General features: G+C 39.0%; 1 protein-coding gene across 1 annotated transcript; it reads right to left on the minus strand.

Moving 5' to 3' along the window:
- Positions 1 to 12,527: 12,527 nt before the first annotated feature.
- Positions 12,528 to 13,763, minus strand: LOC141907784 (uncharacterized). Its single transcript, XM_074797528.1, has one exon. The coding sequence runs from the start codon at positions 13,761 to 13,763 to the stop codon at positions 12,528 to 12,530; it is 1,236 nt and encodes a 411-aa protein (XP_074653629.1).
- Positions 13,764 to 14,230: the final 467 nt, after the last annotated feature.

Genomic DNA, 14,230 nt, shown 5'->3' on the forward strand with positions numbered 1-14,230 from the left:
CAGAAGCAAACAATAACATGATAGGAGTAAACAATAAAAATGTCGTGCAGGATAATACACTAGTTATAAGTTTTTTTTTGTTGTTTTTTTTTTTCATACAATAAGTCTAATTACGCACTACTTGAAAGCATCACTTTATTTCAGTCTAGTTACTTAGTTGGTCATTTATTAATTTTTTTCTCTAATACAATGATTAGAATTTGGTGTTAAGGAAAAACCAAATATGTCCTGAGAATGATGCAACGGCCCACCCTCTTTTTCTGTGGAGGGGAGAGGCGTGAACCCCTCAATAAATAAATATAACTCACGCAGGCCAATTTTCTGTGTCTGGAGCCGGCCTTCTCCAGTGGGAAAGTAAAGAAGTAAGTGCACAAAATACCGAAACGATAATATCCCAGCGAGACACGCAACCCCAGAACCTGGAAACGGACACGGATGGAAGGTTAGCCTTATGTCTAGCCGCGGTACTGTACTGGGCGTTGAGTGTCGTCATCACCAGCCTGATATGAGTTTGAAACAGATCATCATCGTTGAAATACGGTTTGAACGGACCATCATCGTTGAAATACGGTTTGAACGGACCATCATTGTTGAAATACGGTTTGAACGGACCATCATTGTTGAAATACGGTAGGACGCCGGCCTCGCACCACCTTCATTGTGAGCATCATCATATTGACGGTTGATGCTTACGAACTTATTGCGTGTTCGTACAGTGTTGATTAATGGTGAGATTCGCGACATCCGGTCATCTCGATGCAGACCCTGTGTGGTATCGACTGTGGTTGACATCAGTAAGTCTCGTCGCCTCAGTCCACGTGGTAAATGACATCTTCAACATAAGGCTTACTACGTATCCGAGCCGCAACCAACCCGAAGTATGATGGCCGTCGCCAGGATAATATATATGTATATATATATATATATACTGACATCATGGTAGATGCGGGCAGTCTATTTCAGACCGTCTAACGTGGTTTCATTTTAAGATGCCATTGTGCACTTTCTATATATGATCTACATATATGTCCCGTTTTGATATATGCCCCGTTCTGACGTACGTCCCAATAATAAACTGTTTCTTTTCTATTCTAGACTTCACTCGCACTAATAAAAAGCTTATTTTCCAATCTGAAGATCCTCATCCTGACTACCCATCATCATGATTTTTTTGCAATCAACAAACAACAACAACAACAAATTATGATTTCTATTTCGATTTCATCTTTATTTTCGAGAAATGTTAACCTGGTTCGTCTAGACAATGTCTAATTAACAGCTCTTTTAATAACAAAGCTACTGAAATATTACTACAAAAATATTTACTAGGCGACGATCATTCCGACAACTTGTACGATCATTTTACAAAAAAGAAAAATTAACATCTTTAAGCAGTTACCTTTCTACAAAATTATTTTATCGAATACTGATTAGCAGTGCAATTTAGGAATTTTCTGTTTACCAGATTTCAAGTTATGCGCACGCGTTCGTACTTGTTGAACAGGTCTATTCAATAACCTGCTGACTTCCTTAATCATATTTGAAGACGGCATCTTCTTTTCATTTATTTCGGCTCCAAGTTTGCTGAAAAATACATCATCTTCTTTGGAACTCCATGGACGCTTACGTTGTTTAGCTGAAAGATATTAATATTTATTTAACAATCGATATGTATCATTCATATTTTTTAATCTGTAAGATTTTATAATAAAAAAGTTTATATGATTTTAATTTTACGCGATTCTTATCATCAAGTTTTGTTTTATCCAGATGAGGATTAAGGGAGCAACGGCTTGAACAATCAAAAATGAACGAGGAACACCAAAAATAAATTACCTATAATGGTTCCCCAAAGAACCCTTTGTATGAAATGGTTCTTTAAAGAACCCTACAAAAAAGATTCTTTGAAGAACCTTTAGGGGTTCTCCCTGGGAGACAAGCCCAATGACCACTAAGGTTCTACGGTAGAACCCTTTGTTCTAAGAGTGCAGGATCGAGAGATTCGAACAATCACGAATTGAATGGTAGATTCACCTGTACCTGAGACACGGGTCTCATTGTTCATTGGCAGTTGACTGGTACTAGGAGACGGTTCTGCGTTGACGTTTTCTAAATTACGAGAAATAAGTGTAGTACGTGTAGAGTCAATTGTAGACACGTTATCATTTTCGTCCGTTACTGGCACCTCATCCGAACCGCTTTTCCATACATCATCATAATCATAGGGCTCCGGAATATCTTGGGAATAAAAAGTTACACAAATGAGATGGGATGCAAAAATGGAAGCCAAGCCTAGAATAAAACAGAAAAATGTAGATTGGAAGATAAATAATGGACGAAGGGGACTCACCATCAGCAGATATACCATCTAATTTCTTCCCTTTGAATTTGTTCACTGACCCATTATCAATTGCTACCAATAGTTTAGCAACTTTCGACTTCTCTAGAATCGATGTCTGCAGGCGATAATGGTCGGCATGAATTTTCAAGTCATGGCCCATGTGATCACACACCATTTTCATTTCATTTTCACTAAGATCAAGAAGCTGAAATTCAACACATAAAGTTATTAACTTAAAAGAAAACTGGATTCTATACTTTTACATTATCATAATGTAAAAGTATAGAAGCTAGTTTTGTTTATACGCGTTAAATCTACAGTGAGCCCCATTACAACGGACTTCAGTGGAACATGGATGTGTTCGTTAAATTCGATGGTTCGTTAGAACCAGTAATAAACGATTACAACTCATCAATTTGGGTCAAAATTCTTTATTGTTGACCAACCAATCGATACACGTGCATCTAATGTCGTTAGTAAGAGATTGCACTGTAGTGCGGTTAACCTGAATCCATTTGATCCTTAGGATTTTTTTTTAAATTGGTCTATATTTGAGTTTAGAGCTGTGTTATTGAATGAACCATAAGTCTTCTCGAGTTGGCCCATTATTCAAGCTTTTGAGTTAATCCGTGCTTAACAGTACCATAAGAATGTCTAGGAATATCCATGACTCGGTATTAATTGCTATCGATACATACGTCACAATAAAAAGTTGATTTTCCCATCAGTTCTACTACTTAAAAAGAATACAGCAAACTATGTTTCTCTTGAAAGTCATGTGATATATCAAGTTCATATTCAATTTTTTCTACCTGTGAAGTTGTAGCTAGATAACTCCTAACGAATGTACAACGGATGGATTCAGGTTTCTGTAATCCTGGACATTTTCTAGTCATTGATCTCATTGCCTCACATCCGTCCAGAGGAGTTGGTCCATATTTCCTGTCAATGTAAAATTCATCAACATCATAAACATCATATGACTCCAATTAGGGGTTTAGTTAGCCAATGCCTACTTATGAAATTGATGTTATCTGAAATACTTGAAAACCTTGAGAATTTCAATATTCAACATATACAGATACCAATACCATTAAACTCACAACAACAGACGGGCGGATGAAAAGTGAACAGAACAGCTCGTTGCCTCAAGTGGGCTAAAAGGAAACCATTAAATTAGTAGAAGGATGACTCGGTTATTACGTACCTAGCAAAAACGTAGATGCTACTTTTGTTCGGTCGATTCGAGACGAGGTAGTTGACAGCTGCGACCATTTCGGGTGATAATAAGATAAACACTCTCCTGATTCCCCTAGTGCTTTTTCCTCTGATCTCTAAAACTTTCATTCTAGAAAAAAATATTGTTCTGGATTATTAACGATAACTGTCTGATTTAAATGTCAATTTCTAATATACCGTACCTTTCTACCATTAACTTCTCGCAAAATGACAATGAATCCACTATCTCCGAATCTTCTGAATTGTCAGTTGCTTTTATTCGTTCGTAATCAGAAACTTTCAACTCTTGAACTTCAGCTGGACGACGACGGTTGAAAATTAAGATCCTCACCATAGTTACCTGTGCCGTATATTGCCACTGACTGGCATTTGGTTTATGAACTTTCAACAACTCTTTCAATTCACGTTGGAGGAATTCTCTCAAACAAACAAGATCCTTCGTAAGAGGCAACGATTTTGGCTTATTGATTTTCCGCAAACGTTGTCTACGTAGAGCCACGCTTGCTACTTTACTGGTCCAGTGGCAATCGAATAAGTACTTGAAGTCTTTTGCACTTTTCCTCTCTTCCTGCTTACGTTCATCATCCATGTTTTTTGCTTCGATGACCAAGGAAATCTTGACAAGAATTAGGTGTTTGATGTAATGTCCTAATGTGATTGCAAGTTGCGGAGAATCTACTTGAACACTAAGATCCTTGACACTATCAACAACCATGGTAAAGTTTTCGCCACGTAAGAACTCATTTAGAGTAAGTTCACGAGGGGCAATCTTTAAATTTAGATGTCGCAGTAGTCTTCCGAGTGATCTAACTTTCGTTCTTGCGTTATCGAGATCTTTCATTCGCCTCTCACCTTTTGTACCTAATCTATCAAGCAGGGAAAGCGCAAAAGCTCTTATCAACTCATCGGCTTTACATACTCGTGGGAGGCCTGGGTTCGCAACTGTATCTTTCATTCCATCGAAAAACTCAGCCAGTCTTATATCAGTAGAATCCTCATCTGTCCTGATGATTGGTAATAGTAGTGATTGTCCATTCCGAACACAATTAGTACTTTTCGCTTTTTTGGGTTTGTGTCTGCACGTATTTACATGCTGATATAAGCTATCCTTAACATACATCGCATAACAAAATTCACAGGGTAGATAATCTGCAGCAACATAATTACGACTAATAGGACGTCGGGCGACCACCAGCTCACCTTCACCAGACTGTATTACCTAAAACGCGAAATAACATGTGATTCTGACTTCGATTTTGACATATATATTCAAGCTAGATTTACAGACTATTCCGTTTGGATACAAATTGTAATTCCATTGTGGTGCTTTCATGAATATTTAGTGTGATAGCAGTTCTATCTAATTCAACATAGAATTTATGAATTCATCGAAGAAATGACGAACCTGCATATTGTGACGGAAATTGCCTTCATTTCTGAGAAGTTGTAGACATGTGTTCTTTTCGGTGGAGGGAGGCAACAGTAAGATTAACTGTACTCTAGGATTGTCATAATGGATATTTCTGTAGTGCTCTGATATTTTGCACTTAAACCTTCCATCACATAAAAGGCAGTAGTCAGCCTTTGAATAATTCCTGCCACCATCTGATCTTGGCTCATAATACGGAATTGTCACTAGATAAGAAAATAGTAAATTGAGTTGATAACCTTGATTAGACACAAACTGAAACCAAATCAATTGGACTACTGCCTACCTTTTGATGTCTGTAGTTTGAGTTTTCTGAAGAAAGTGTTGCTTGCTATTGGTCGCTCATCATCATCATCACTCGATAAATTATTCTGCCCAGTAGATGTATTAACCTCTTCATAGCTGCCTTCTGTATCATCATTGCCCTCAAAATCAAGATCGGTCTCATCGCTGTCGGAGTTAACTTGACCTCGCTCATCTGGATTATAATCAGAATCATTGTCTTGCCACGCAATTATATCGCTCTCTTTATCACTATCGTATATTTCTTCACCGACCTCAAAACAGCTCCCTTCATGATCAGCAACGTCCATTCCACTCCCTCTATCTTCACCGAATTCGACATAATGCCCTTCATCTATACTGACTTCTACTCTACTCTCTCCGTTTTCACTGACTATGAGACCACTCTCTCCATCTTTCCCGACCTCTACTCCACTCTGTTCACCTTCAGCAACCGCTACGCTTTTTTTATCTTCACCGACTTTGTCATAACTCCCTCCACTTGTACTCACTTCTACACCATAGACTTCTACATTCACTACTACATCACCCCCTCTATCTCCACTAACCTCGAAACCATTTCGTCCCACCTCGGCAATGTCCATTCCACTCCCTCTATCTCTACTAACCTCGAAACCATTATTTCCCTCTTCAGCAACCTCTGCTTCGACCCCTCTATGTCCACTAACCTCGACACCACTCTGTCTCTCTTCGGCAACCTCCATTTCACTTCTTCTATCTTCACTTACCTCGAAACCATTCTTTCCCTCTTCAGCAACCTCTGCTTCGACCCCTTTATCTCCACTAACCTCGACACCATTCTGTCCCTCTTTGGCAACCTCCATTACACTCCTATCTCCACTAACCACGACACCATTTTGTCCCACTTCGGCAACCTCCATTCCACTCCCTCTATTTCCACTATCCTCGGCACCACTCTGTCCAACGCCAGCAACCTCCATTCCACTATCTCCAGCTACCATCACATCCTTCTTTCCAATCTGCGATAAAATTTTGAAATTTGGTACTTAATAACCGAGATATGCCAAATCATTCGGATTGACATGATGGATCATAACCTAACGATAAGAAGAAATTTACACACCCAATCAGAAACGTCTCTTCCTTCAAGATAGACGTCTTCACGCTTGAACCTAAATATCACATTGAACAATAGTCAACTTTTTTATGACATGTCTAAAATTATTAGTTCAAACTGTTTATTAACAGAAGTAAAGGGGCAATAGATGTGTTGTTAGAGATTTGATAATCATATACACCTCATACCAAATCATTACTCTTAGATGTTTGATAAAGCAATCAGTGAAATATATATATACATATATATATATATATATGGCTGTGGAGCAGCTATATTGACATGGTGACGAATCCGAAAACTTGAAGATAAATAGTACTTTGAAGGGTACCTTGATTTTATTAAGATACGAGATTTAGTACAGAAATTCTCATGGTTTTCAAGTATTTCAGATTACATTCATTTCATAAGTATACATGGACTGATTTAGTACTTGTGTACAATTTCTTCATGAGCTCACCCTCTGAATGAAATCTAGTCTAACCTCCAAGTACTATCTATCTTTCAAGTTTCGCCGTATATATTTATAGATAATGTTGGAGGTTTGACGAAGCGGGCTGTGACACACACCTATATATATATAGAGTGCAATATGACTGTTTTAAGACAATATATATACCAAATCATTACTGTGGGAAGTTTGATAAAGCGGGCTGTGATACATGTGGAGAGAGTGCAATATGACTGGTTAAGACAATATATATACCAAATCATTACTGTGGGAAGTTTGATAAAGCGGGCTGTGATACATGTGGAGTGAGTGCAATATGACCGGTTTAAGACAATATATATACCAAATCATTACTGTGGGAAGTTTGATAAAGCGGGCTGTGATACATGTGGAGTGAGTGCAATATGACCGGTTTAAGACAATATATATACCAAATTATTACTGTGGGAAGTTTGATAAAGCGGGTTGTAATACATGTGGAGAGAGTGCAATATGACTGTCTTAAGACAATATATATACCAAATCATTACTGTGGGAAGTTTGATAAAGCGGGCTGTGATACATGTGGAGTGAGTGCAATATGACTGGTTTAAGACAATATATATATACATACCAAATTATTACTGTGGGAAGTTTGATAAAGCGGGCTGTGATACATGTGGAGTGAGTGCAATATGACTGGTTAAGACAATATATATACCAAATCATTACTGTGGGAAGTTTGATAAAGCGGGCTGTGATACATGTGGAGTGAGTGCAATATGACTGGTTTAAGACAATATATATATACATACCAAATTATTACTGTGGGAAGTTTGATAAAGCGGGTTGTAATACATGTGGAGAGAGTGCAATATGACTGTCTTAAGACAATATATATACCAAATCATTACTGTGGGAAGTTTGATAAAGCGGGCTGTGATACATGTGGAGTGAGTGCAATATGACTGGTTTAAGACAATATATATATACATACCAAATTATTACTGTGGGAAGTTTGATAAAGCGGGCTGTGATACATGTGGAGTGAGTGCAATATGACTGGTTAAGACAATATATATATACATACCAAATTATTACTGTGGGAAGTTTGATAAAGCGGGTTGTAATACATGTGGAGAGAGTGCAATATGACTGTCTTAAGACAATATATATATATACCAAATTATTACTGTGGGAAGTTTGATAAAGCGGGCTGTGATACATGTGGAGTGAGTGCAATATGACTGGTTTAAGACAATATATATATATACCAAATCATTACTGTGGGAAGCCTGATGAAGCGGGCTGTGATACATGTGGAGAGAGTGCAATATGACTGTTTTAAGACAATATATATATATATACCAAATCATTACTGTGGTAAGCCTGATGAAGCGGGCTGTGATACATGTGGAGAGAGTGCAATATGACTGGTTTAAGACAATATATATATACCAAATTATTACTGTGGGAAGTTTGATTAAGCGGGCTGTGATACATGTGGAGTGAGTGCAATATGACTGGTTAAGACAATATATATATATATATATATATATATACCAAATTATTACTGTGGGAAGTTTGATGAAGTGGGCAGTTACATATATGTATGCATCCAAATATATGGGATCTTTGAAAAAGCAGGCTAAGGTGGGCTTAGGTCAAGATGCAGACTAATTTTGATTGCCAAGCTATTCAGTAGCAATGCCGGTGAGCTTTCTCACGTAGTAGGATAACCTAATCCCACCTCCAGAGAGTGTGAGTTTATTGTTTTTAGACGATACAGCATGCACAAAATTTAAAAATCAACGTTACCCTATTCAGATGCCACAAACAATAACATTTCCAATGGCTGCAGTAATATACGAAACCAGGCTGATGAAACACGTACAGGTCATGAAAATTGGTAACAAAAACTTGACGTAAATAATCAACTTCAATCTGTCTTACCACTCAACTGTATCATTTTTTGTTAATATTTCCGCAAACATCTGATCTTCGTTTACACTCAAAATCTTCCCCAATGGATATTCCCCCTTCCATACGTTAATACCAGTTGGCGGCAATATCCATTGGATAAAGTTACGCTTGGTTCTCTGAAAAATATCAATAGTGTCGAAAACGTACTTCATCTTGTATAAACAATAATTGACACCTGTGATCAACTTACCTTCTTCATAATTCCATCATCAAAAAAGATGTGACGGCCTTTTAGGGCACAGGGGTACCAAAATCCCGAATATAGTCCGTATCCATATTCCATTCTAAATAAATATCAAATTGGTCAAGTCACGCGCTCATGTACAGTTAAACTGATTCTAAATAAAAATGCTAAAAATCAGAAGTCAATCAACAAGATTTAAGGTTAGGCCTATTCGCTAAAAGAAATCATTAATATATAATTCATAATTAAAGCAAGGTTGAGAAGCAAACTCCCAATCATAGTAGCAACGAAAATGCTGCTTAAAGAATCAGGGTTCACGCTAAACATTTGGAAACAATTTATTTTTATTGATATTTGAATTGATTTATCATCGAGCGATTTGTAGCTTAATCTATGTTAATTTCCTGTTAGATTAGACGGTATAAATAACTGCATTCGGCTATTATCAAGCAAGGATGTACAGATAAATACATACTAACCCGTAAATTGGTATATTTAGTACGGCAAAATCAGTAGTGGAAAAACACGTGTCCCGTTCTCGTTGACGCGCCTGACTACACTCGATGACTGTTACCCACATCGACTACAAGGGCGCGCCACTGTGCAATTCTATATATGTAATTTACGTTTCAGACGCGTAAACGCTGTAGAGCCACCAAAGGACACTACATGACTTCAAGAACAAGAATAGCCATTTTATACAAACGGGCTGTTTTAAACATCCCGTAACCAAATGGCATCCCGCAATATGGGTCTGAAACAGAAATCCGTCCCGCATCTTACCTCGTTTCTTAGTATATATATATATATATATATATATATATATATATATATATATATATATATATATATATATATATATATATATATGTATATATATATATATATATATATATATATATATATATATACGAAACTTGCAGCAACTCAACCTCTTAACGTACCCATAAGAATCAATGTTACTATAATTGTGTATGCAAAATTACCAAAATAATTATTAGTGATAATATTATTATCTATAAGTTATATACTTAGCGTGGAGTATTAAGCACAAACTAAAAAAAACCTAGAGGTAGCATTGTAGACATGGGCCGTCGCTGAAATCATTCGTTCTTTTATGAAACGAAAGATATTAAGAGACCCTAAAATATAACATATAAATGCAATTTCTAGTATCACCGATTTTTGTTTTCAAACAGCACGTGATATGGGTACTGGTATCATCCTACCATCTGGGCACGCCAGGTATAGGTAGGTGTCAAAATTCGCGTTGATAATTTTCGAGACTCTAAAATTTTGGATCCACGAAATTCTCGCGGACCTATTTAGTTTTATCGCACGAAGTGTATTTGATCTGGCGGTCAACAGGTGGTGTTCATGCCATTCGGTAATCAGATAAGGAAACCAATTCGACTTGACCATGATTAAAATTCTTTTGGGGACCTCATTGATAAAGTAGGCGTGAGGGCAATCTGGCAACTCACGTATTACTATATTAATGCAGTCGTCCAGTGATGATAAATTTAAAACTAATGAACAACCCCTGCGTTGATTCCGTAGCAAGGATCTCATACTACTTAATGTGGATATAGCACATCGGATAAGAATGAACCCAATTAAAACCAGGAGGATTAAGTGCGTATTTGATTGTACCTGTTCAGAGAATTCGTTGAAAAATAAAAGTGGATTGACCGGATCGGACGAGTTCACTGACGGAAGGCCAGCTCGTGATGGCGGTAAGAAATTAAATGATTCGTTTATGCTTATTCGGAAACCATGTGCAGTGGGCAAGGCGCTGGTAGCCACTGGAGTAAAAAGTGCAGTTCCTGCCCTTCTTGTCCAAAGCAAGTAACCGACACCAATGGTAGAAAGAATACTTAGGGAAAGTGACAGATAGCTAAGAAATTGGGATTGAGAGACACCAGGGATAAAGAAATCGGAGTTCGAGCTCAGCAGTGGGGCAGCCAGTGCATCCGCCTGGGTGGCGAAGAGTTCCACTTTCTTGTGCCCTCTTTCGGCAATCTTTTTGAAATCTGTCTGAAAGCCCCGGTCTGCGTGCGCTACGTTCTCCCATTTATCCCTGATGAGTTTGATTTCGGGGAGGACAACCTGGTGAATTTTCGAGGAGTGCGTAGCAGGGTCCAAAAGTTTCCTCTTCCAGTCGAGGGTCATATGATTAAAGAACGATAATATTACTGGAAGATTAATTGGGTGCGAGTATATCGGTGTAGTGGTGGAATTATGGCAACTACTTATTTTGGCGGGAATTTTGAATGTGGCCGATGTGATTCCGCAACCGCACGGTAACCGTATCAGACACATAGTGCAAGAAAGGATGGCTTGTGCAGGTTTACCAGGGCAGGCCATTGACCAAGAGGCCCTCTCGTCCACTTACCAAGTATGACCCGGAACCGAGGTCGAGAGCCCCCTCAAACAAGCCTGACTCCTGGTACCTAATGTCACAAAATTTCATTACGTGTTTATGATTATTAAAGAATAGTCCACTGGCACACGACGGCACGGCTCGTGAACGCAGTGATTGTGCAGTGGGGCAGACTTTAATTCCCTTTCCTTCACATTGTAAGAATTCTTTGGAATTAAATTCTGTACAAAAATCACCGGAATGGGATACACCGAATCGTCGACCATGCAGGTAGGGCTTAAATTTCTTTATTCCCTCCATAATCGCAGCCATCTCACGCTGTGTCGTATCCCAATTTCGCTCTCTAGGGAGGAAGTTGCGACCGCCATACGCTATGACTCGTTCCTCATTGTTGATGCGTTGGCAGAGAACGATGCCGATAGCTGTCGCGCTGGCGTCAGTGTGAAGTTCGAAGGGTATGCTAAAATTTGGGAATGTCAAAAGCGGAGGGCTAGTAAGTGCAGATTTAAGGGACTCAAAAGCTCGTGAACACTCGTCTGTCCATTCGAATTTAGCGTTTTTTCTGGTCAAAGCATATAGAGGCGCGCAAATTTCGCTAAATCTTGGGATGAATTTCCTGTAGTATGTAGCCAGGCCTACAAATGATCTGAGATCTTTTAACGTTCTTGGAGTTGGATATTCCACAATTGCCTTACATTTCCCAGGATCGGGTTCGACTCCCTTGGCACTGAGAATATGCCCTAGGTATAGTATACTCTCCATGGCGAATCTGCATTTAGACGGTTTCAAGGTCAGTCCAGCCTCCCTTAGGCGTAGGAAAACTTGCTCCAAATGATTCAAATGCTCGTCAAATGAATTGGAAAACACTACGATATCATGGAGGTAAATTAGACATATTTTCCAGCTAAGACCTCGTAGCACGTTTTCCATCAGTCGTTCAAAAGTGCTAGGCGCATTACATAAGCCGAAAGGTAAACGATTGAATTCAAATAGGCCACGACTACAGGTAAATGCGGTAATTGGTTTCGAATGTTCATCAACCTCTAATTGCCAATAGCCAGAGCGCAAATCCAATGAAGTAAAATACTTTGGTTGGGCACTGCCTAGACTATCAATTATGTCGTCACAACGAGGCATCGGGAATGAATCCTTCCGAGTTACCTCGTTACCTTTCGGTAGTCCACGCAGAACCGAGTCTGTCCATTTTTCTTTTTGACTAGCACGACCGGACTACTCCATGGTGAGTTCGATTCTCGGATAATGCCGGCACGTGCCATCTTGTCGACCTCTATCTCCTCTACTTGTCTCATCTCTGGGGTCCTCCGATACGCGCTTTGTCTTATTGGTGGGTGTCCTTGAACATTTATAGTATGTTTAACTAAAGAGGTGTGGCCCAATTCATTATCATTGTTTGCAAAAACATCGCGATACTCCATTAGCAAATCTGACAATCTAAGTTTTTCCTGATTACTTAGTTTCGAGCCCGTCAGATCGACATCTGGCGGATCCGCATGAAAATTGGGAGTAGATGTGATGATATTGCATACCCCGGATTTGGTTGACCTTTCGGTTTTGACGATATCGTTCGTTACATTGAACGGTACAGTGGATAGATGACCTAGCGTGGTGTTTTTGTATAACCTAATGGCTTTGACAGTTGGATTGCATATGCGGAAAGGAACTGTCTGATCTTGTACTAAAGCAATTACTTTTGCCCCGACAAGATTCGTTTTATGCAGCCTGGTATTTGGCTCTATTAGACATTCGGTGCCGTTTTGTACGTTTTTCATCACTTTAGCTGGTATGATAACTTCGGTAAAAGGGGGAATAATTTCGCTTTCCTGAACACAGACTCGAGCGTCATGGACTAAATCGAACTGTTTTTGCAATGATACAGGTTCGGTCCCTGGAAATTGCACAGTACCAGTTCCCAGATCTAATATTGCACCATGAGGTGTCAGAAAGTCCATACCTAATATAACATCGTAAGCCAAATCGGCTGCGACTTGAGCTTGTATTTCAAATTTTCCTTGACCGATCTCAAGTAGAAAGGTTGTGGTTCCTAGCATTCTGATAGGAGAGCCATTGGCCGAATGTACATTAGTACTAAATCCACTACATAACTCCTTATCTTTGAAATAGACCAAATTTTTAAATATAGAATGACTGATAACCGTAATCTCACTGCCACTATCAACAAGGACCGTGACGGTGTTTCCGCCTATCTTCCCATGAACGGAATTTGCCACTGAAGCCAGAATAGTTCGGGGAGTATCCCGTCCATTGATGACAGCCGATTCAAGTAAACTCTTCTTGACCCAGTTTACTAAGTTATAAAAGAAATCGCGAGAAATGTCCCTAAGGCAGTAAATGTAATGTATGAGGCTCCACATAATTGATAAGCAAATAAAAGGTGTAATATCTATGAAAATATTGAACAGTCGTTTTCCCGACAACCAGAAGTGTGCCAAGGTATCAGCACATTTCGATATAATGGAATAAAGTAGGGTAGTGAAAAAGATTATGTATGTTAACACTTCTGAGAACACATCATAAGCCGATCGAGACACAGTCCGGGTTACATTTGTGAAATGAGCGTATTGACCAACTCCCCGTGGCTGGATAATAGTTTCATCTTGTAACCCAGTTGGTTGGTGAAGTTGATGTGATATTGTAGGTTCTGATATGGTATGTTGTTGTGTAGGATGCGTGGGGTTTGTAATGTTGAGCCCGCTTATACCCACCGTATGACGGGCTGAATCTAGTTTCCCTGATTCGGAGGCCTCTGGGCGGAAGTACTATGGTTATAGTTTCCGTAATTACGCGGCGATGCATGGCGGGATTGGTATTGGTTTGTGTG

Source organism: Tubulanus polymorphus, chromosome 6, assembly GCF_964204645.1.
Source record: "Tubulanus polymorphus chromosome 6, tnTubPoly1.2, whole genome shotgun sequence".
NCBI classification, from domain to species: Eukaryota; Metazoa; Nemertea; class Palaeonemertea; order Tubulaniformes; family Tubulanidae; genus Tubulanus; species Tubulanus polymorphus.

Bases quoted from the DNA above. Each gene is read 5' to 3' on its own strand.
- LOC141907784 (XM_074797528.1), bottom strand. From the start codon at position 13,763: ATGTGGAGCCTCATACATTACATTTACTGCCTTAGGGACATTTCTCGC.